Source organism: Sorex fumeus, unplaced genomic scaffold (assembly GCF_029834395.1).
Source record: "Sorex fumeus unplaced genomic scaffold, SorFum_2.1 ptg000122l, whole genome shotgun sequence".
Classification (NCBI taxonomy): domain Eukaryota; kingdom Metazoa; phylum Chordata; class Mammalia; order Eulipotyphla; family Soricidae; genus Sorex; species Sorex fumeus.
Genome location: NW_026606179.1, coordinates 6,352,114 through 6,376,640, shown reverse-complemented (window position 1 = coordinate 6,376,640; position 24,527 = coordinate 6,352,114). Strand labels below are relative to the sequence as shown.

Here is a 24,527-nt window from a genome sequence, read left to right as displayed (position 1 = left end):
TCTGTGGTGTAGAAATACATGCCAGGCATGCACCCTAGATTTGAGTTATCTCCCCAACCCCATGAAGTAACTCCTTTCCTCACCCCCCAAAAAAACCTCACATGAAACAGTAACTGAAATAGTACACTTCATTCTAAATATAGTTATTTTAGAAGTTGGAGAAATGGCTTAGTGGTAGAGAACACTCCTTGCTTGTGTGACGCTTGCTCTAGGTTCATTCCCTCTACTGCAAAATAAAGTCATTCATTTTCTTGGTAGCTTCATTGCTTAGTGATAATTTTTCGGTGTTCTATAGACCTGAGCATTTTAATAAAATGTATATGTGCCAAACACAGTAACAACAGAGTCTCACAATGGAGACGTTACTGGGCCCACTCGAGAAAATCGATGAACAACGGGAGGACAGTGACAGTATAGAATATTATATTCAATTAGTATAGAAATATTAGTATAGAAACGTATTCAATTAATTTCAAAATATATTTCAGCCTAACACTTTTACTTGAGTTTGCTATTATAGAGAATCCTGCTGAAGTTGACCCTGCTTCTCACTTATCACATGAAACACAAATAATTTGTTTAAAAATTCACGATCACGATCACGACCACCCTGTTGTTCGTCGATTGCCTCGAGCAGGTGCCAGTAACGTCTTCTTTGTCCTAGCCCTGAGAATTTTTTTTTTTTTAAAGTGCCATATTCAAGGCTTTTTCAGGGTTAGGAGAATGAGACCCATCATTGTTACTGGTATTTGGCATATTGGGTATACCATGGGGAGTTTGCCAGACTCTGCCGTGTGGGCAGGTTACATTTGGTAGCCTGCCAGTTTGACCAAATTAGGAATGAGATGATAAGATGTTGCGTGGCCGCAAATGCGGCCGCATGCTTCTGGGAGCTGAGTGTGATAATCTCTGGATCCTGGCCGTTGTTGGAGTTACACGGCAGTTGGTGGGTGTAACTGTCTAGTTACTGGCAGGTCCAGTCCCAAACCGTGCAGGCTTGGACATCTCAGCCCCGGGTCCCACACACCTGGGTTCCTCTGCCAGTTCTTTTATGCATGAGGCTCATCCAAGTGTGTGGAGAGTGGTCCCAGCATGGCCTTGGCTGGGCCCCGGTGGTCTTCAGCTGTTGGGCCCTGGTGGAGACAGTCAGGCATAGGGTAGGAGACTCTGCCTTGTTCTCTCCCAGGAGCTGAGTGTGATAATCTCTGGATCTTGGCCGTTGTTGGAGTTACACGGCAGTTGGTGGGTGTAACTGTCTAGTTACTGGCAGGTCCAGTCCCAAACCGTGCAGGCTTGGACATCTCAGCCCCGGGTCCCACACACCTGGGTTCCTCTGCCAGTTCTTTTATGCGTGAGGCTCATCCAAGTGTGTGGAGAGTGGTCCCAGCATGGCCTTGGCTGGGCCCCGGTGGTCTTCAGCTGTTTAAAAATTATTTATCTTTATTTTTGAATTTTTAGTTTTTTAAAGAATTGTGATTTACAAACTTACGGATAGTTTTAGGTATAAAATATTTCAACACCAAACTCACCACCAGTGCCAAATTCCCTCTACCATATTCTCTTCCTACCCTGACTACCATTCCATCCCTGCCTGTTAACAGGCACATTACAGAGTTGCAGTGCTTACAGCTTAGATCTAATGTTTTCAGTTTTGTTGAGTCTGTGTTTTGGATATATAGCTATACCACTCACCCATACCACCAGTATAACTGAATTCCGATGACTGTTCACCCATTACTTCCCGTTCTCTTCTTCCTTCCTTGATTTGTTTTCTTCTTCTTCTCCTCTCTCAGGTCAAGGGTGATCTAGGTGCCCCCCCCCACTTTTACTACAGTACATTTCTTCATCCATTATTCTATATACCTCAGAAAAGTGAGATCATCCTATGTTTCTTTTTCTTCTTCTGGCTTACTTCACTCAACATATCTTCCAGCTCTAACAATGTTGCAGCAGACTACATAATTTCCTCATTCCTTGCTTATAACTTCCATTTTTATATGAATATTTTGGTTTAAAAATTTGTTCTTGTATTATTAGCAAATAGCTTATTATTTCACTGTCACTGTCCCTGCACGCAAAGCCTAGCAAGCTACCTGTGGTGTATTTGATATGCCAAACAGTAACAAGTCTCACAATGTTACTGGGCCCACTAGAGCAGATCGATGAACAACGGGAGGACAGTGACAGTGACAGTGACAGCTTATTATTTAATGGAAATGTTTAAGGTTAGGTAATAAAAATGGGATCAGGGAAAACATTTCAAATAACCAGAATAAAGAATTATTTTTCATTTATGTGTTAAACGTTTTTTAGTCACCTTGATTTATAATTATTTGTTGTTACTGTGTCTGGCATATCGAATACTCTCGGTAGCTTGCCGGGCTCTCCGAGAGGGGCGGAGGAATCGAACTCGGGTCGGCCATGTTGGCCGCTTGGAAGGCGAACGCCCTATCCGCTGTGCTATTGATTTATAATACTATTAATAAGAGTTTTACTGTTATACAACGTTCCAGCCTCATATCCTCCATCAGAGTGATCTCTTTCCTCTGCCATTGTCTCGAGGTTCTTTTCTGAAACTCCCATCTTCCTGCCATAGTAAGCTTAGTTTTTTCAGCCATTTACTTTTGTGACTTGGTTATTATGGTAGGCATTCTTTCTTTGTGTTATTCCTGGGCTTATGATATATTAAGTTGAACTATATAAAATCAATATTTTTTTTTCTTTTTTAACTTTTTTATTGGGCTGGAGCGATAGCACAGTGGTAGGGTGTTTGCCTTATAAGCGGCCAACATGGCCGACCCGAGTTCGATTCCTCGCCCCCTCTCGGAGAGCCCGGCAAGCTACTGAGAGTATCTTGCCGGCACGGCAGAGCCTGGCAAGCTACCGTGACGTATTCGATACGCCAATCTCAGTCAAAAAACCACACCTCTGGTGTCCTGAAATTTTTGGCAGTTTGGCATTTCTGTGGAGCTCAGTCATGAGGCAGTTCAGTCCAGACATAGGCAGGGTGGCAGCTGTTGGGGTGTGAGTGTAGCTGCCAGGGTTTTGGCAGGGCAGGAAATTGGCCCATCTCTATCTCAAGATCACCCTGGAGGTCTCAGCTGGAGATTTGTGTATCTGAGAAATTTCTGCATGTAGTTGATCCCTTTCAAGATTTAATTATGAGTCTGGATCAGCACCAGTAGATAAGCTTACATGGCAGTGTGGTGGAGAGAGGGCGTGGCTTCTAGAAGTATGGGGAGGTGCATGTAGGGGCGTTTGCCGATCCTTACTTCAAGAAGGCCTGAAGGCCCAGAGTTTTCAGCCAAAAACTACTGGTATACCTGAAATTTTCAGCAGTTTAGCATCTCTGTGAAACTCAGTCATGAGGTGGTGGTATGACTGCAGCTGTTGGGGTATGAATGTAGCTTCCAGGGCTTTGACAGGGCAGGACAGGGCAGTGACAGTGCTACACTGCAGTGCTATTTATCGTTGATGAGATATGATAACGTAGTGAGCCAGCAGATTCTGATAATCAGACTGATGTGCACTCCAAGCATATATGGGTATGCAGGGGCAGGGTAAGGAGACAAGACCTTGAGTCTCTTTCTCTCTCTCTTTTTGTCTCTCTCTCTCTCTCTCTTTTTCTCTCTCTCTCTCCTGCTCTCTCTCTTTCCTCCTCTTTTTTGGGGGGGAGGGCACACCCAGCTGTGCTCAGGAGCTTCTCCTGGCTCTGCACTCAGGAATCACTCCTGGAAGGCTTGGGGATCCATATGGAATGCTGGGGATCAAACTGTGTTTGTTGTGTGCAAGGCATGCTCCCTGTCTGTTGTATTATCTCTCTGGCTCCTTAATCTTCTCTTTAAGTCAAGCAAAGTTCCATAGGCGATGTAACCTTTTGAAATGTATCTTAGAAGATTATACAGGAGCTTACTAAACCAGGAAAGGAAAAAAGGATTGTACAAGGATATTCTAGGCAAAGACATGAAAATGTTGGGCGTTTTTAGGTGAATCTGGAGCATCAAATGAAAATGTAGAAAAGGCAGAAGTAAAGGAAGAGGGCTGGGATAAGAGGCACTGTGCTCTAAAGAAAAGTTAGAGTTCAATGCTAATTACTCTAAATTCCTGAATTAAAAATAAATGAGACTCAAACTTTTTTTTAATTGAAATCACTGTGAGATACAGTTACAACACTTTTGTGTTTGAGTTTCAGTCATACAATGATCAAACACCCATCCCTCCATCAATGCACTTTTTCCACCACCAATGTCCCTGTACTCTCCCCCCCACCCAAACTCTCCCCCTTCTACTGTAGCAGACAGTTTCCCCCATATTCTCTCTCTATTTTTGGGCGTTATGGTTTGCAGTATGATAGCGAGAGGATATCAAATTGTCCTTCATCTACTTTCAGCACACATCTCCTATCCTGAATGATCCCTCCAACCATCATTGACTTAGTGACTCTCCTCTATTCCAACTGCCTTCTCCCTTTGCTCATGAGGCAGGATTCAAATGGAGCAATATTCCTAGTCTTGTGTATATGAGTCAAACTTAATTTCACATTTTTCTTGTAGAGTCACTGTTACCCAATGAGACATTATAGTCAAAAGGGTCCTTAGTCTGGTAGTTCACCTCTTTCTTTATTGTTCCCTTCTAGACTTCATTCATATCCTATTTATATAGCTGTATTATTATTTAGAAATATTGGAGTGTTTCACTTTTTTTTTTTCTTTTTTGGTCACACTCAGCGATGCACAGAGGTTACTCCTGGGTCTGCACTCAGGAATCACCCTTGGTGGAATCATCCCATATGGGATGCTAGGAATCGAACCCTGTTTGGCCGCGTGCAAGGCAAACACCCTACCCACTGTGCTATTGCTCCAGCCCCTCACTTATACTTTATTAGCACTGTCCTCCCGTTGTTCATCGATTTGCTCAAGCGGGCCCAGTAACGTCTCCATTGTGAGACTTATTGTTACTGTGTTTGGCATATCAAATATGGGGAGCAGTAGCACAGCAGGTAGGGTGTTTGCCTTGCATGCAGCTGACCGGGCCAACCCCAGTTCGATTCCTCCACCCCACTTTATTATATCTTTAATATTTTTTCAAATTGCTTTAGTCTTGCTAATCACTTTATCGCTACTATTACATTCAAACAAATGTTCCTTTTGTGTGTATGTGTGTGTGTGTGTGTGTGTGTGTGTGTGGTGCTGGGACTCAAACCCAAGTGTCATGCATGCAAGGCATATACTTTATCACTGAGCTATATCCCTGTGAAACTCATAAAGATATTTTTTCTAATTCTATGTATGATACAGGCTGGAGAGATAGTATAAGGGTTAAGATTCTTGCCCAGCATGTTGCTGTTATGTGTTTCTGATTTAAATCCTGGCACCACATGGTTTCCAAACCATAGCACCTGAGCACAGAAGCAGAGGTGGGCTGTGAACACCGCTGGGTGTGTGGCCCCCTCAGAGAAAGTTTTAAAAAAACTTTGGTACCCATGATAATGAAGAAATAAGGAGCACACAAGAGGGAGGACAAATACTGGATAATCTCACTCACCTGAGCCGTATTGAGAAACAGAATGAAGGAATAGATGATATCACATGATGACAATCCTGGGGCATTGTATTACAAAACTGAGATTTCCAAGTGGTGAGAGTAGGAAATGAAGAGACAGACTGGAAATAATGTAAAACATTGGAAGAGGGATTGAGCACTTTGGGAGTGGTGAGGTAAGAGAGCCATAAATATCAATACTGTTGTCAACATGTTGACCCAAACTATAATAATATTATTGAGAATACTTTAATGGTTTGATAAATTTTAGGTTTGGAATATTAAGGTAGTCTTGAAATGCTTGAGTCAAGGATTAGATGTAGGAATTTTTTTTCAACCAATTTTATTTATTTATTTTGCTTTTTGGGTCACACCAGGCGATGCACAGGGGTTATTCCTGGCTTTGCACTCAGGAATTACTCCTGGCGGTGCTTGGAGGACCATATGGAATGCTGGGAATCGGACCCAGTTCGGCCAGGTGCAAGGCAAACGCCCTACCTGCTGTGCTATCCTCCAGCCTCCTGTAGCAATTTTTAAAATAAAGAGCATTTTCAGATTTTTATATTTCTAAGTGAAAAATATTAATAGTTTTGCCTCTCTGGTGAGTTTAAGCGCTATCTTAAATGTGTGTATACTTTTATGTGAAGCATAAGGAATATATTAAATGTATTGGAGTACTTTTTGTCCCTTTTTTGTAGTATAAGATCATAGTCTAAATTTTAATGACTCCCAGTTACATTGAAAGTTATTAAAATTTTGCATATATGTTATAATTTATCACAATTTCAGGAGCTATTTCTCTTTCCTTTGAATTTTATGAATGATTATTTATTGCAGCAGCAAATTGCTCGACCCTCCCAAGAAGAAAAAGTAGAAGAAAAAGAAGAAGATAAAGTGGAAAAAGCAGAGAAAAAGGAGGAGGAAAAGAAAGATGAAGAAGAAAAAGATGAGAAGGAAGATTCTAAGTGAGTTAAATGATTAGAATCAAATAATTAGCATAATGTAGCAGGTTTTTAAAATTTGTTATTGTCAATTTTACTACTATTATTTGCTGTACTTGGCAGTGTTCAGGGACTACTCAACTTGGTGCTTTTGGGTCACTCCTGTTGGTGCTTGGGGAACCATGCCGTTCTCAGAATTGCATGCAAAACATGTGTTTAGCTCATTGAGACTATCTCTAGCCCTGTAATAGTTGTTGTTAAATAAACCGAATCTATTTTAGGTATAAAGTCATAGTCATAATAAGAATTATGCTATTGAATTGTGCTTTGACTATCTCATGGTTACTTAATAAAATTAGGAAATTGACTAATAGAGTAAATACGCTTTTGTTGAAAGTGGACTTATTTGTTAGACTTAGAATACTACCTTTTGAAAAAAGTAGGTATCTATAATAATGCAGTATCTGATCGCTAAGATAAATTAGCTTAATTTCTACTTGAAAGAGACCTCTGGATCTGTTTTTGACTTGATAGTGTACATTAGTGTAAAGATGTTCACAGTTTTCAGTTATATATTGTGCCTTTATATTTCAGTTTTATTATATTTATTATATAATACTGTGTCCAGGATGTAGTTTAGTGTTGCATGTGTGAAAAGAGTACCTAGTTTATTTGTGGCTGTTATTTCCCTAGTTATAAAATCGCTCATGTTCATTATAAATAAAAAAAAAAACAAAAAAAATGTATACAGAAAATTGATGGGTGATTCGCCCACTCAGAGAGTGAGAACACTACCTTCATGTGTACTTGGGGCAGGATTGGATGGGGCTTAGCAGATGTGTGTTTTTACCCCTTAAGAATCAATTTTATTGAGACTTAGAATAAAGTTAATTTTAGGAGTTTACATTGATGCTGATTTTTTTGTTTCTGGTTTTTGGGCTACATCTGGCAGTGCTCCTGACTTTCTGTTCAGGGATCTCTCTGGCAGGGATTGGGGGCTTGTAAGCTGTAGTGGGAATCTAACTGGCTCCCTGCAAGGCAAGTGCTTTGTCCACTGTACTATCTCTCTGGCCTATCTTTTAAATGTGGAGGTGGTGACACAGTTGTAGATGAATAGCGCTAACTCCTGGAATTCCACAGAATTGTAAATGAGTGATAAATTGGTAAAGTAAAATATTTTTCGAACCCTTTCTTTCAAAACAGGTATATAGGTTGACATATTCGATATGCCAAACACTGTAACAAGTCTCACAATGGAGACGTTACTGGGCCTGCTCGAGCAAATCGATGAACAACGGAAGGACAGTGCTACAGATATAGGTTGAAAATCAATGATTGCAATGAAATGCTTTATAATAAAAGGAGTAATTCTATTCTACGACATTTTAAGATTTACATGAAATAGATAAATCCTACAAATGTAAAATTTAGTGAGTGAAGAAAGTTAAGAAAAAATTAAGAGGAGAGTCCGAGTAGACCTATAGATGTAAATAGTGTAAATAATCCTCAGAAAGGGAATATTGACTTTTTGGTAGGAAATATTATATTTCAGATACTGCTAAAGTGTTGCACTTTAGCACTGTATCACTGTTCTCCTGTTGGTCATCGATTTACTTGAGCGGGCACTAGTAACGTCTCCACTGTGAGAACTTGTTGATACTGTTTTCGGCATATCGAATACTCTACAGAGAGCTTGCCAGGCTCTCCGTGCAGGCGGGATACTCTCGGTAGCTTGCCAGGCTCTCAGAGAGGGACAGAGGAATTGAACCTGGGTCGGCTGCATGCAAGGCAAATGCCCTGCCCAAAAAATCTACGGATTTAAAAAATAATCTGATTAGATATATAGCAATATAAATGAACTGTTAATTTGTTTTGAAAAATGTATAAAATGTTCTTGTGGCCTGAGCATAGTACCACTATTAGGTTGCTTGCTCTGTGTGGCTGTTCTTTTTCCATCCCCATATCCCGTATGGAGTGATCCTTGCTAGGAGTGATCCCTGTGCAGAGCAGAAGTAAGTCCTTAGCAATGCTGAATGTGACCCAAAAACCAAAAACCAAAACACAACAAAAGACAAATCTTTCTTAATCTAATGGAGGGTAGCTGTGAGCTCCATGAGTAAATGCCATACTCAATGCCAAATGCTGAGAAGCTTGTCTTTACCTTTTTTTTTTTCTTTTTGGGTCACACCTAGCGATGCACTGTACTCAGAACTTACTCCTGGCAGTGCTCAGGGGACCATATGGGATGCTTGGAATTGAACCCGGGTCAGCCGCGTGCAAGGCAAATGCCCTACCCGCTGTGCTATCTCTCCAGCCCCTTGTCTTTACCTTTTTTAAAAAACTGTAACGTATATGAATATTTTTTAAATCCACCCCAATTTTCCTTTGCTTTTATTTACAGAGAAAATACCAAGGAAAAGGACAAAACAGAAGGCACCACAGAAGAAACTGAGGAGAGAGAGCAGGCGACACCTCGGGGCCGAAAGACTGCAAATAGTCAGGGCCGCCGGAAGGGCCGGATCACCAGGTCCATGACAAATGAGGCTGCCGCTGCCAGTGCTGCAGCTGCAGCGGCCACTGAGGAGCCCCCACCTCCTCTGCCACCGCCACCAGAACCCAGTGAGTGGAGGACATTGAAGGGAATGGGCCCTGATTTCGTTGTTGAGGATTTAGTTTTAAAGGGAGGGTAGACGTGGTGGTGGAGGATGGGCGCTGGTGGAGGGATGGGTGCTTGATCATTGTATAACTGAAACCCAAGCACAAAAATTTATAAGTCTATAACTGTACCTCATGGTGTTTCACTAATAAAAAAAATTAAAAAAAAACATAAAGTATAAATCATTGTTGTTAGAAACCAAAAAAAAAAAAATAAATAAAGGGAGGGTAGGTAGTACGGGAGGATATTCTAATATCAGCAGCCTCAGGCATGATCTGAAAGTCCAACCTTGAATTGTGTTACTTTTTTTTTTTTAAATGTTTTGTTTGTTTTGTTTTGGGGCCAAACCTGGCTGTACTCAGGCCTTATTCCTGGCTCTGTACTTGGGAATTACTTCTAGTGAGTTTGGGGAACCATCTGGTGCCAGTACCGCTATACTATAACTTTGTCACAGTGTTGCTCTTTATGTTCTGTTTTAATTTTTTTTGTCTTTGATGCAAGGGATTAAATTTAGGACTTTATATACCCAATGCTGTGTTCCACCACTAAGTCAAATACTCAGCCATAATCTTAAATTTTTAAACCTTGTGACCTGCAAGATGGCTCAGTATGGTGGAGCATGAGCTTCGCATGCAGGAGCCTGGTATTCAATACCCAGGCATCTCATGGCTCCCCAAGCATTACCAGGTGTGATCTAAAAAGGAAAAAAGTTCACTTTCTATACCAAAATCTTTTTTGAAAAAATATTGGCATACATTGCTTCCATAATGACTTTTCTTTTTGTGCTTAGTTATAACCAACTGTGCATGCTATTTTGTTTTTTTACTGTCTTAACTTGATATATATTGTTTTCTAGTTTCTAAGTAATGTTCATTTATGTTTTCTGATGACAGTAATGTTGGCATTGAATTCAAAAGAATAGTTTCTTAAACCATTCTTTATTGCTAATGATTTAGGTTCTTCCCTCCTCCTTTACTGAACAAGTATAGATAGCATTACAATAAAAGCAATTTCTGTTTACGTATTTTTTCACATTTCACACACACACACATTTATAGAGAATACAGGGTCAAAGCATTTTTCTTTGATTTTTGTTCATGTTAATTTAGAAAAGGGTTGTGTTAATAATGAATACTACCATTGGTAGTTCAATGATACCAATTTTATAAAAGTGTAAAGAAAGAAAGAAACATCAGTTCTAGAAATGGCAAGAATGACATAAAGGAAATAGACAAGAGGATTAAGCAGATCATGGTGGACCATGTTTGAACTATATTCTTCTTTGATTCCAAAGTTGGGGAATTTAGAGAGGGCTTTAAAAAGGGGAGTGCTATGATTGGTCCTTTAGAACAATACCTTGGGTGGAAACTGGGAGTCAGGTTAGAGAGAGTAAGGGCTTGAAGTAGAGGGACTGGTTGAAGATAATCAGTAGCAGTAAACTGACACAGGCAAGGAAAGAATGGATTCAGATTATGACTGACTCACATCATTCATTGGAAATGAGTGATAAGTGATGGAGAGCAATTAAAAAATTAGTGAAAGTTAATTTCATTCAAATATAAATCTGAGTATCCCATTAGTAATCGGAGTGACTTGGTCACTATAAAGAGGACTATAGCAGGAGCTCATTTCAAGTCTGGTAATATCTAATTTCTTATTGGGCTGGAGCGATAGCACAGTGGTAGGGCGTTCGCCTTACAAGCGGCCAACATGGCTGACCTGAGTTCAATTCCTCCACCTCTCTCGGAGAGCCCGGCAAGCTACCGAGAGTATCTTGCCCGCACGGCAGAGCCTGGCAAGCTACCCGTGATGTATTCGATATGCCAAACACAGTAACAACAGGTCTCATGATGGAGACGTTACTGGGCCCGCTCGAGCAAATCGATGAACAACGGGAGGACTGTGACTGTGATATAAGAGAAAGGATTAATCAATCTGCTATATACCTATAGGAGGAAATTTGCTTTTCTTTTGACAGTGTATGATAGGGATGAACTTTCAAATCAATGGAAAGGCACTGGGAAAAAGAGAACTTAGAAAATAAGTGAAAAGTATTCAAACATATCGATATATATGTAACTTTAACGAACATTGAGAAGGTCATAACACTGAAAAATATTGCTATTCCCCCCTCGACCCTTCCCCCCATTTTGGGGAAAAGAGGCTGATAGATTATTTCCATAATTTCTTTACCAAATGCTTTAGGTAGGCTCTATATCAAATAGGTTAAAGACTGTATGGCTGGTTGCCTATAATCTTGTTTTGCGTGGGTCCTCCCCAGTGGTGCAGGGCGGGGGCATTATGCTTTGCCTTGTGGTGCTAGGGAGGCCATGTGCTCCCAGCAGTTGAACCCTGGATCCTCACTCCAGCTCTTCACTGAGCTGTCTTCCTTGCCCTGGTGCCATATATTCTTTGAATGAAGGATTTAACTTAATTTTTTTTCTCTGCCTTATTGTTTTCTCTTTCTTTTAGTTTCTACCGAGCCTGTAGAAACCTCTCGATGGACAGAAGAAGAAATGGAAGTTGCTAAAAAAGGTAAATGATAGTAATAGTATCATAGATTCTTTGGTGTCTTAATTGGCTTTGTGTGCTTGGTTTTTGTTTGGTTTTTTGTGTTTTTAGGGTTTTATTCTTAAGTGTGATAAAACTGATGTTTTTGAGGAGCTTAAAATTATATTACATATAATTTTACTTGAAAGTGGTAAATGCTATTTCAATTTGCATTTGGTGAGATACATGATTATACAATTTGCATTATACATGAGATACATGATTGCCATGCTGTTCAGGGAATAGAGTATGAACATTGTAGCCAGGCATCACAAGATATGATTCTGTCTTGGTCATTTTTATAGTTTACACCTAAGTGACCTAAATCTTAGTTTGGAGCATTATGAATTTATGTAATTTGAGATTGAGCTAAAATTTCTAATTGGATTAATAATTGCTTTAGGATTTTTTAACCAACTCTTTGGTTAGAGTGCTAAGTATTTTTCCCCTTTTAATTCTAAAAGAACTCGGTGTAACTAGCTTGAACTTCAGAGACACATTTCAGATTTCTTATATGTAGTGGGGAATTAGAGATACATTTAGAATCATTTAACCTCGTTCAGAGAGATAGTTCAATGGGCAGAAATCATGCTTTGAATGTAGGAGGCCTGGATTCAAGCTCTTGTACCACATTGTACCCTAAGCCCTGCTGTAATAACCCTGAACACAGAGCCCCAAAGCACTGACAGGTGTGGCACCAAAACCAACCAAACAAACCAAAAATATACCAGAAAGTATTCTGTTTTCAAAATATTTTAAAAAGTACTTGCTGTAAGTAGTTAATTTCTAATGTACCACAGTTACATAACTTTGTAAAAGATTCATCTGATCATTAAAGTGTCATAGTCAAGTAAATAGTTCTTAGCTGCTTAATAGAACAGATTTTTTCATGCAGTATGACTGCCTATGACTGTTTACTTACCTTCATTGCTTATTTATGTAGCAGGCAGAATTTGGAAGTGATTTTCTAACTATCTTAAACTTAAACCTTCAAAAAGGGATGTATTTCTTTTTACTTTTTCGTTTGTTTTGGGGGCACACTCAGTGGTGCTCAGGGTTTACTCCTGACTGTGCTCAGAGTTTACTCCTGACTTGCTCAGGGATCACTGCTGGCAGTGCTGGGGGACCATATGGTGTGCCAGGAATCGAACCCTGGTTGGCCTGATGCAGGCAAGGAACTTCTCTGCTATACTATCACTCCAAATAAGGGATGTGGAGGTATTTCTTGAATTATTTGATTTGTTAGAAATTCTTTCTTGGGCACATTATACCCATAGTATATTTTTGTCATTATAACTTTCTCTGTATATGATTTATATACCTATATTCCCTGCACACATGTATATTTGTGTGTTACTTGATTAAGGGATCAAAAATTCCATTTGTTTTTGGGAGCTACTAAATATGGGTAAGGTTGAACTCTTCAGTTAGTAAACATGTTTTATATTTTAGTGGGTATAGAGCTGTCAGTATTTCAAAAATTATTTTAGTATGTCACTAATTTCAAGTACACGTAATTTTATTTTATTTACATTTTCATAAAATTTATTAATTTAAAAAAATTTTATTAGTGAAACGCCATGAGGTACAGTTATAGACTTACAAATTTTTGTGCTTGGGTTTCAGTTATACAATGATCGAGTACCCATCCCTCCACCAGTGCCCATTTTCCACCACCAAGGATCCCAGTATCCCTCACACCCCCCATCCCTCCCATCCCACCCTGCCTCTGTGGCAGGGCATTCCCTTTTGTTCTCTCTCTCCTTTTGGGTGCTGAGTACACTTAATTTTAATGATTTTGAATATAGTGATTAAAATGACTTTATTGTTTTTCTATTTGCTTTATCAACTGACTGTTCGAATAATGTTTGATCTGTTTTTAAAACATAGGTTTGGTAGAACATGGTCGTAATTGGGCAGCAATTGCCAAAATGGTGGGAACCAAAAGTGAAGCTCAATGCAAAAACTTCTATTTTAACTATAAAAGGCGACACAATCTTGACAATCTCTTACAGCAGCATAAACAGAAAGTAAGTATTTCAGAGGCAGTAAATCTTTTACTTACTAATTTTTAGTAACAGGTTTTGGGGATTAGTAGCTTAAAATTTAAGATACTTTGAGAAAAACAATTTTGTGTTGTGCTTTGTTTGTTGTATTTACCTATAAAGGATAGTTTCTTGGCACAGGTAGACTATTCTCTTTGACTGTCCAGAGTAAAATTTCTATTGTAGTAATGATAATTTGGTTGTGGTGAAGAACACTGGTTTGGAAACTGTAAACATTTTGGAGTTTGCATATAAAACTTTAGATGGACTTCCTGTGTTCATGTTGAGTATTTTTTTTTTATATTAAAACACATTTTCGTGCCATTCATGCCCACTTCTCAGCTTAATCAATGGCTGAGTAAATAGCAGCACTCCTACATTTAAAACAACAAAAGCAATGACAGAAACATTTTCTCAAGGTTGGAGCAGTAGGTTCTTGACTTGCTTGCAGACCCAGGTTCAATCTTGGGTGCCACATATGGTCTTCTGATCCCTGCCAGAAATGAATCACTGTGCAGTGTGCTTAATACTTTTTTTAAATCTGCAAGCATTTGCAGGTATTTTTTGACAAATGCCTTTGCAAGCAGAAGCCTAAGGTTTGACTCTAGGCATCACATGTTCCCACGAGCACCACCAGAGATCCCCTAAGCAGTACTAGAAGTGACTCTGATGAAGCTGGACAGATAACACAACTGGTATGGTGCTTGCCTTGCATGTGGCCAATTGGATTTGTTCCCGGATATCTGATAGGGTCCTGCAGCACTACCAGAAGCGATTTTGAAGTGCAGAGCCAGGAGTGATCCCTGAGCATTGCTGGGTATGGCCCAAACCAAACAAGATAATGAAGTAGCTTTTGAGCAGTAGAACTAGGAGCACTGCTCGGTATGTTGGCCAACCCTCAGAAATTAACTTCACTAGGTGCTGGAGTGATAGTACAGTGGGTAGGGTGTTTGCCTTGAACGTGGCCAACCCGGGTTCGATTCCCAGCATCCCATATGGTCCCCTAGTACCTCCAGGAGTAATACCTGAGTGCATGAACCAGGAATAACCCCTGTGTATTGCCGGGTGTGACCCAAAAAGCAAAAAAATAAATAAAATTCACTAAATCTTGACCTTTGTGTACATTTCATCATATGCAAAGTGTGCACGGAGTCCTTCTGCTTTATATAATAAGAGTATGATGGTTCTTTCAAAGTAAAGAATAGAATTTTTCAACTCTTGAACACTGAAATAAGCCTATCTTTTTTTCATGGAATATCTTTTCGTTGTTGTTTTGTTTGGGGGCCACATCTGGCATTGCTAGTTGTTACTCCTGGCTCTACACTCACAAATTACTCCTGGCGGTGCTCAGGAAACCGTAGAGGATGCCAGGGATTGTAACTGGGTCAGCTGTATGCAAGGCAGATGCCCTAGCTACTGTACTATCACTCCAGCCCTGAAATACAATTTTTAATTTAAATAACAGCAAACTGGTTTTTGAGACTTGGAGTTTGATAAACATTTTGTTGAAGTTGAATCATTTAAAGAAAATAAGAATATCCTTTGCTGCTTCTAAATTTCAAGCATTTAAGCAAAAAAGCCAGAATTTTTGAAAATATGTATCATTTATTAGGAATTTAAAATCTTCCCAGTACTACAAAAATTTTTGGATATTAACAATAATAATATGATATTTTGCTGTTTTTAGTTAAATGTATTCATATTTTAAACATCTGCATGTTTTAATGTTTTCTAGATTAGCAGTATTAGATATCTAATAGATGTCTTGTATTTTAAATCATAAGCATTTTAGTATACCAAAGTAATCTTTAAGAAATGGCTGATTGTGGGGCCCGAACGATAGTATAGTAGGTAGAGCATTTGCCTTACACACCGCCGACCTGGTTTCAGACCCTGGCTTTCCATATGGTTCCCTGAACTTGCCAGGAGTGACCCATGTTAACCACCAGTAGTTGGGTCCCCTTACATCCCCTACACCCTCAACCTTCCTACCTCCTCCCCCCCCAAAATAAGAATGGAAAGAAATGGCTGATTGCAAATTTTGTTGCAAAAAGGGGCTGTTAAATTATGTTTCCCTTTCTAACTCCCTCTCTCTGAATCCATATTTTTTTCATATGCTTCAACCAAAACTATATTATTTTTCAGATTAGTTTACATTTAGAAGTACTTTTGAGAATTGTGCTGGTTCCTATTATGGCAAACACTAGAGAAATTTGAAAAAAATTAAAAAGTACTTTTTCACTCTGCTCTTTGTTTTGAAAGATTCTTTTGCAGGGGTGGGGATGAGGGTAGCAATACCTCACAGTTTCCAGGGTTTACTCCTGCTTTGTACTTGGTGATCATTCCTGGCTGAGCTGAAGGGACCATGGAAAAAGCCTTACCCACTCTTATTATCTCTCAAGTTCTTGAAGAGCTTTTTAAAATATAGAATGTTACTTATATTTACATCACTGTATCACTGTCATCCTGTTGTTCATCAAGTTGCTTGAGTGGGCGCCAGTAACGTCTCCATTTGTCCTAGCCCTGAGATTTTAGCAGACTCTCTTTACACTTCCTTCTCAACAGTGCCGCATTTGAGGCTCTTTCAGGGTCAACACCATTATTGTTACTATTTTTGGCATATCGAATATGACATAGGTAGCTTGCCAGGCTCTGCCGTGTGGGCAAGATACTTTCAGTATCTTGCCGGGTCCTCCGGGAGCTTTGTTTTATAGTCTCTGGATCTTGGCCGTTGATGGGATTGCATGGTGCGGGGGGCAGTTTGTTGGTGTGACTGCCTAGCTACTGGAAAATGGGCAGAGTCTCCTGCTCCCGTGCCTGGCTGTCTTCACTGGGCCCCTCGGAGGGGGACAGGTTGAGTTTCCCTCCCCGCCATGAGCAGAACCCAGGAGCCGAGAACCTCCAGAACCCAGCCACGGCCATGCTCAAGGCCACTCTCCACACACTCGGATGAGCCTCACGCATGAAGGAACGGACAGAGGAACCCAGGTGTGTGGGACCTGGGGCTGAGATCTCCAAGCCTGATTGGATCAGGACTGGGCCTCCACCCAGATCACCCCTCCCCCCCACTTATATTTACATATCATGACCTATTTTTATTTTTTTAATTTATTTTATTTTTAAATTTTTAATTTTTTTTATTGAATCACTGTGAGATACAGTTACAAGCTTTCCTAATCATGCAATGATCAAACACCCATCCCTCCACCAGTGCACATTCCCCACCACAAATATCCCCAGTATACCCCTACTCTCGCACCCTCCCCCTGCCTCTATGGCAGACAATATTCCCCATACTCTCTCTCTACTTTTGGGCATTATGGTTTGCAGTGCAGATACTGAGAGTTCATCATATTTGCTCCTTTGTCTACTTTCAGCACACATCTCTCATTCTGACCGATTCCTCCAACCATTATTTTCGTAGTGATCCCTTCTCTATTCTAGCTGCCTTCTCCCCGCCGACTCCACCTCATGAGGCAGGCTTCCAGTTATAGAGCAATCTTCCTGGCCCTTGTATCTACTGCCCTTGGCTGTCAGTCTCATGTTATTTTATACTCTACAAATGAGTGCATTCTTCTATATCTGTCCCTCTCTGACTCATTTCACTTAGCACAGTACTCTCCATCTCTATCTCCTTAAAGCAAATTTCATGACTTCATCTCTCCTAACAGCTGCATAGTATTCCATTGTGTAGATGTACCAAAATTTCGTTAACCAGTCGTCTGTTCTCAGGCACTTGAGTTATTTCCAGGTTTTGGCTATTGTGAACAGTGCTGCAATGAACATATAGGTACAGATGTCATTTCTACTGTGCTTTTTTGCACCCTCAGCAAATATTCTCAGAAGTAGTATTGTGGAGTCATATGGAAGCTCAATTTCTAGTTTTTGAAGGAATGTGCATATTGTTTTCCAAAAAGGATGGATCAGTTGGCATTCCCACCAAGAGTGAAAGAGTGTCCCATTTTCCCCACATCCACGCCAGCACTGGTTGCTTTTGTTCTTTTAAATGTGTGCTAGTCTTTGTGGTGTGAAATGGTATCTTATTGTTCTTTTGATTTGTATCTCGCTGATGAGTAGTGATATGGAGCATTTTTTCATGTTCCTTTTGACCATTTGTATTTCTTTTTTTGAGGAAGCTTCTGTTCATTTCTTCTCCCAATTTTTTGATGGGGTTGGAGGTTTTTTTCTTGTGTGATTGTACATGTGTCTTGTATATTCTGGATATTAATCCTTAATCAGATGGGTTTTGGGTAAAATTTCTTTCCTGTTCTGTGGGCTCTTTCTGTATTTTGGTCACTGTTTCTTTTGAGGTGCAGAAGTTTCTTAGTTTGATATAGTCCCATTTGTTTATGTTTGTTTCCACTTGCTTGGTCAATGGTGTTTCATTCTTAAAGATGCTTTTAACTTCAATGTCATGGAAGGTTCTGCCTATATTTTTGTCAATGCACCTTATGAATTAAGGTCTGATATTGAGGTCTTTAATACTTTAATACTTTGGTCTGACTTTGTGCCTGGCATTAGACAGAGGTCAGAGTTCATTTTTTTGCAGGTGGCTATCCAGTTTCCCCAGCACCACTTGTTGAAGAGACTTTCTTTGTTCCAATTCACATTTCTTGCTCCTTTGTGATTAAGTGGTCTTATATTTCGGAGTCTGTGACAGAATATTCAACTCTGTTCCATTGGTGTGCGAGTATGTTTCTAGCCCAATACCATGCTGTTTTAATTACTACTGCTCTGTAGTACAGTTTGAAGTTGGGGTAGGTTATGCCACCCATCTTCTTTTTCCCAAGGATTGCTTTAGCTATTCATGGGCGTTTGGATTAAATAGATTAAATGGATTAAAGACCTTGATATCAGACCTGAATCCATAAGGCATGTAGAGGAAAACAAAGACAGAACTTCTCTTCATGACATTGAAACTAAAGACATCTTTAAGGATAAAACACCATTGACCAAGCAAATAAAAGTAAATATAAACAAAAGGCACTACATTAAACTAAAAATCTTCTGCACTTCAAGGGAAATTAAGACCAGAGTTTAAGCACTGCCCATATAATGGGAAAAATTATTTATCCAACACTCATCTGATAGGGGGCTAATAATATCTAAGATATATAAGACACTGGTAGAACTTTACAAGAAAAAAACATACAACCCTATCAAACAATAGGGAGAAAAAAATGAAAAGAAAATTCCTCAAAGAAGAAATACAAATGGCCAAAAGTCCACAAAAAAGTGCTCTATGTCACTAACTATAGGACAGTGCAAATCAAAATAACAATGAGATATCTCATGCCACAAAGACTGCACATATCAAAAAGAACAAACTACTGGTGTGCATGCAGAGAGAAAGGGACTCTTATTCACTGTTGGTGAACTGGCAGAGGAACCCAGGTGTGCGGACCCGGGGCTTAGATCTCTAAGCCAGCTTGCTCAGATTGGGACTGGGCCTCCTCCACCCAAATCCCCCATCTTCCAGTATGTAGGCGTTACACCCACCAACTGCCCCCTGCGCTGTGTAATCCTATCAACGGCCAAGACCCAGAGACTATAAAACCCAGCTCCCAGAAGCACGCAGCCACGAATCTTCTTAGACATCTTCTTTCTGGACATCTTCTTATCTAGTTCTTACTCTGGAGAACCTGGCAGGCTACAGGAAGTATCCTACCTGCACGGCAGAGTCTGGCAAACTCCGTATGGTGTATTCAATATGACAAAGAAACAGTAACAATGATGGGTCTCATTCTCCTAACCCTCAAAGAGCCTCAAATATGGCACTTTCTAAAATCTCAGGGCTAGGAACAAATAAGACGTTACTGGTGCCTGCTTGAGGAAATCGATGAAAAACAGGATGACAGTGACAATGATTCGCTGTTGGTCAGTCTTTCTAGAAAATAATATGGAAAGTCCTTAAAAAACTAGAAATTGCACTTCCAGTTCAGCCAGCAATGCTGCTAGTGGGAATATACCCGAGTGGCCCACATGCACATTCGGGCCCTTTTCACTATCTCTCGTGCCCAATTAGGTTCTCTTTGGGTAGGCCACACCTCACGGTGCTCAGGGCCTATGCTTATTCCTTGCTTTGTGCTCAGGAATCATGGAATCACTCCTGGTGTTACTTGGAGGACCATATACAGTGCTAGGAATTTGAACTGAGGTTAGATATGTGTAAGACAAGGTCCTAAACCTCTGTACTGCCAAAATCCCTGGACTATCTCTTCTATTCAGTTTTTAATTCTAGTGAAAGAAGATTATTACTGCATTAGCAATATCAAAAGTTGAAGTGACTAAATGCCTTAAAATAGGATTAAAAGTACATGTTGGTATAAAGTTTTGGGGAATTATTATTTTTTAATTTAATTTAATTTTTATAAAGTTCACAGTCATTACATTTACTGTTCAAACACCAATCCCATCACCGTTGCACCTTCCCACCAATATATTTCAAATGTTTCCACCCAAAGTCCCAAAATATGCCCAAAGCCGAACTGAAACCATTAATTTTTGTATTGCTTGTTATGAATAATTTGCTAAAAATGGTCCAGTAAACTTTCCTTAGAGGAAAGTGTGTGAAGATTGTTGTATTACATCCTGGAGCCATTAAGCCCTTGTATAAAGATTACTAACATGTTTGTTAAAGCCAATCAAATGTTGTATGCTACTCTTTGTACATCAGTAGTGTAGAGTTTGAGTGGTGTAGAGTATATCGCTCCAGGAATTCTAAAATTTAGATTACGATTATAGATTCACTCATGGGTCAGGCCTAAGTTGCTCTCCTCCAGGAGCTTTATTTCCGAGTCTCTGGATCTTGGCCATTGATGAGATCATATGGCACCAGGGGCAGTTTTTGGGTGTGACTATAAAGCTACTGGTAAACTTGGGAGATGGGGGGTGGAGGCCCATATCCGCTCCAAGTGAGCCTGGAGACGTCAGTCATGGGTCCTGCAGGGTTTTTCTGCAGGTTCCCTCTTGGGTGAGACTTGTCCGAGCCTGTGGAGAGCCATTGTAAGCATGGCTGCTATTGGGTTCTAGAGGTTTTCAGCTGCTGGGGATCTGTTGGGGCCGGGAGGGAAATTCAACCGCCCGGCTCTGAGTTTCCCCAGTCTGAAGACAGCCTGGTGCAGGGCTCAGGACCTGTAGAATTATTATTAACAAAAATAATTCTGAAAAATTTTAGTATTTAGTTCAAGACTTGGTTTTTAAAATGGGAGGTATGATTATACATTTGATTTTGTTTACATATGTAACTCTATAATAAGACAAAAAGAAATATCACTATCACTATCCTCCCGTTGTTCATCGATTTGCTCGATGGGCCCAGTAGCATTGTGAAACTTGTTACTGTGTTTGGCATATCGAATACTTCACGGGTAGCTTGCCAGGCTTTGCTGTGTGGGCAAGATACTCTCGGTAGCTTGCCAGGCTCTCTGAGAATGGCGGAGGAATCGAACTCGGGTTGGCCATGTTGGCTGCATGCAAGGCAAACACCCTACCTGCTGTGCTATCGCTCCAGCTCAAAAAAAAATATACCAACGTACTTTTAATCTCTAAGTCAGGGTGGGTAACATCTGGCCTGAAGGCCATCTGAGACCCTCCAAATCATATGGCCTGGCCCTGGTCTATGAAGGGACAGAGTTGCTTCTCATCATCTGCCCAGAGGCTGCCTGTATTGTACAACCCACAAATGATTTTATAAATGTCCAGATGGTGCCTAGGTGAAAATAAGGTTCCTTTCCAGTATTCTTAGTGGTATAATTATGAACAGTTTACTTTTTTTCTAAACAGTTTTCTGTTTTCTACATTCTAGTGCATCTACTATTTTGAGGGAGTGGGAGTGGGGTATGTTTTGTTCACACCAGGTTGTGCTTGGATGCTCGGGTTGCTCCATAGTGATGTTCAGGGGACCATGCAGTGTGAGGACCTCAGATCCGGGCCTCTGCATTAAGAGCAGCACACTTACCCTTGAGCTGTTTCCCTGGCCTCTGTGTATAGTTTTTATTAGAAAATCAGTCTTCTTTCTCCCCCATTTTTCTTTTTGTGGTCACACCCAGTGATGCACAGGGGTCACTCCTGGCTCTGCACTCAGGAATTACTCCTGGTGGTGCTCAGGAGACCATATAAAATGCTGGGAATTGAAACTGGGTCTGCCTTGTGCAAGGCAAATGCCCTATCTGCTGTGCTATTGCTCCACCCCCCATTTCTCCCCCATTTAAAAAATTTGAATCACCATGCTGTTCTTCCCTTAAAAATAACTTTATTGGGTCAGAGAGATAGTATAGAGGTTAAAGTGCTTGCCTTGCATGCAGCCATCCTTGGTTCTGTCCCTAGCAATGTGTATGGTCTTTTGAACACCCACAGATGCTATACCTGAGCACTGCTGGGTTGGGCTGAAAAATGGAGCGGTAGCACAGCGGGTAGGGCGTCTGCCTTGCACGCAGCCAACATGGCCGACCTGAGTTCGATTCCTCCGCCCCTCTCGGAGAGCCCGGCAAGCTACCGAGAGTATTCGATATGCCAGACACAGTAACAACAAAGTCTCCAATGGAGACGTTACTGGGCCCGCTCGAGCAAATCGATGAGCAACGGGAGGGCCTTTACTTTACTTACTTACTTGATTATTTGTATTTGTGTAGTGACAAGTAGTTCTAAAAAATGTTTCAGGTATAAATTTTGATTAATTGAAAACTACACAAAGACCAGTTATGGTCACCTAGACATAACTACTGTTCATCCAGAGCAGTTGTCAAACCTATAGTTTTTTGCTTAGTATGTGCCTATAAATATGATATAAAAAAGTTTTTTCCCTTACATCATAAACAGTTTAACATTCCTTACTTTTTTAGACTTCCCGAAAGCCTCGTGAAGAGCGAGATGTATCTCAGAGTGAAAGTGTTGCTTCTACTGTTTCTGCTCAGGAAGATGAAGACATTGAAGCCTCCAATGAAGAAGAAAATCCAGAAGATAGTGAAGGTACCTCAGAAATCTTAAATTTAGTTTTGACTTCTTTTAGCCCAAATAATGTAAGTTTTAGGTTTGTTTCTTTACTTGAAATTACTTCATTAAGGAAATAGAGTATTTGTGTTTTATCACAGAGACTTCAGATTTAAACACAGTTTAGAGTATTTGTGTTTTATGACAGAGACTTCAAATTTAAACACAGTTTATGCATTGAATCGATTATTTTTTGTAGCACTTGAAATGCTATAACCAGAAGATCTTGAAAATGGCAGAGCTACTTGAGATGATAATGCCACCATCAACCAATGCTAGTACATTGTCTCTGTTTATCAATACTACATTAATTTTCAGTTGATCTCATCATTACATTTTCCCTCTGTATTTTTATTTTGCCACTTATAGAAGTTTTAAACATTTTAGACGTTATATTTTCTCCAACAAATTGTTGGTTTTTATACTTAAAATTTGTCTTGATGAGTTTTGACTTTGAAAAAAACTTCTTTTCTGAGAGATTTTGTGAGAAATGAAACATTATAAGAGAATATTAGAGCTGTCCTTGGGGTAGTATGAAAGTGCTTCAGACAGTGGGAGGTAAAATGATATGTTTATAAGGAGGTCATCAGAATTTTTTAGTTTTTACAGGCTGGTAGCTCTTTAAATTTTCTCAGAGTTTTGAAGGTTTGAAATCCAAGATCAAAAGACAGGCCCAATTGGTTTTATAGATATGTCCTTCTGATTTTGTGCTCATGTGGCATGTTCCAAATGTTTGTTTTTCTAAAGGAATACATCATTACTTTTGGATTAGGACACTCTACCTGCACAACTTCTCATGTATCTTTATTTATGTCCCTTGATTCCATGTCTCCACATATAATCATTGGAACTTAGGACTTCATATGTTTATTGTGAGTACAAGTGAAACCAAAACAAAACCCAAACCTAGTTATCATAATGTATTTCAGTTCAGAAAGGTATTTTTTTACATGGTCTCACAGATTCTCAAACAGGGTATCAAAAAGTTTTCTTCTGTTTTCTTCCAGTCACTTTGTCTTGGTGACTTTTTTTCACCCATTGTATATGGTGTTAGTCATGTTTCCACATGGTCAAACTAATGGTAACATAATCATATCACACCCATTCATACCAACTTATAATTATTGTTTTGTTTTCTGCAATAGTTTTCCATTAATAGGAAATGAATTTGTTACCAGAATTGTGGGTATCTCTGTTCTTTTTAATTTGATTTGGATAATATCAAAGAAAATATAGTACAGCTTACATGATGTATTATTTGACACTTAATGGTAAACAGTGATACCGAAAATTCACTGTTTATTGTGTGGCAAGACCATTTCTGTGCCGGAGAAGGTAATTGTTGAAGGGGAAAAATGATTCGAAGAATGATCAGAGAGATATAAATGATGCCAGGGAGTTAGCTCAACTGGAGTTCGCCAATGGAAATAGCTCAGGAGATGGAATGATTGCTTTCCTTTGCATGAGAAGGCCTGGGTTCAATCCTTCGGCACCACTTTTTTACCTTGAATACTTCTTCCTTCCTTCCTTCCTTCCTTCCTTCCTTCCTTCCTTCCTTCTTTCCTTCCTTCCTTCCTTCCTTCCTTCCTTCCTTCCTTCCTTCCTTCCTTCCTTCCTTCCTTCCTATTCAATCACTGTGAGATACAGTTACAAGCTTTCATGTTTGAGTTACAATCATACAGTGATCAAACACCCATCTCTCCACCAGTGCACATTCCCCACCACCTGTATCCCCACTATACCCCTCCTTTACCACCCTCCCGCTGTGTCCATAGCAAACAATTTCCCCCATACTCTCTCTCT

General features: G+C 39.9%; 1 protein-coding gene across 14 annotated transcripts in view; it reads left to right on the top strand.

Moving 5' to 3' along the window:
* The window catches only part of NCOR1 (nuclear receptor corepressor 1), a 225,722-nt gene that overhangs the window by 116,657 nt on the left and 84,538 nt on the right, over nucleotides 1–24,527 (top strand). For 8 of the 14 annotated variants that reach the window (XM_056135715.1, XM_056135717.1, XM_056135722.1 and 5 more), the window contains 5 exons: nucleotides 6,379–6,506; nucleotides 8,884–9,101; nucleotides 11,611–11,673; nucleotides 13,579–13,718; nucleotides 22,577–22,703. In XM_056135715.1, coding sequence (XP_055991690.1) covers nucleotides 6,379–6,506; nucleotides 8,884–9,101; nucleotides 11,611–11,673; nucleotides 13,579–13,718; nucleotides 22,577–22,703 — 676 coding nt within the window. The remainder of the gene's footprint in view (nucleotides 1–6,378; nucleotides 6,507–8,883; nucleotides 9,102–11,610; nucleotides 11,674–13,578; nucleotides 13,719–22,576; nucleotides 22,704–24,527) is intronic. The other 6 variants (XM_056135723.1, XM_056135718.1, XM_056135724.1 and 3 more) reach the window with 1 other exon arrangement.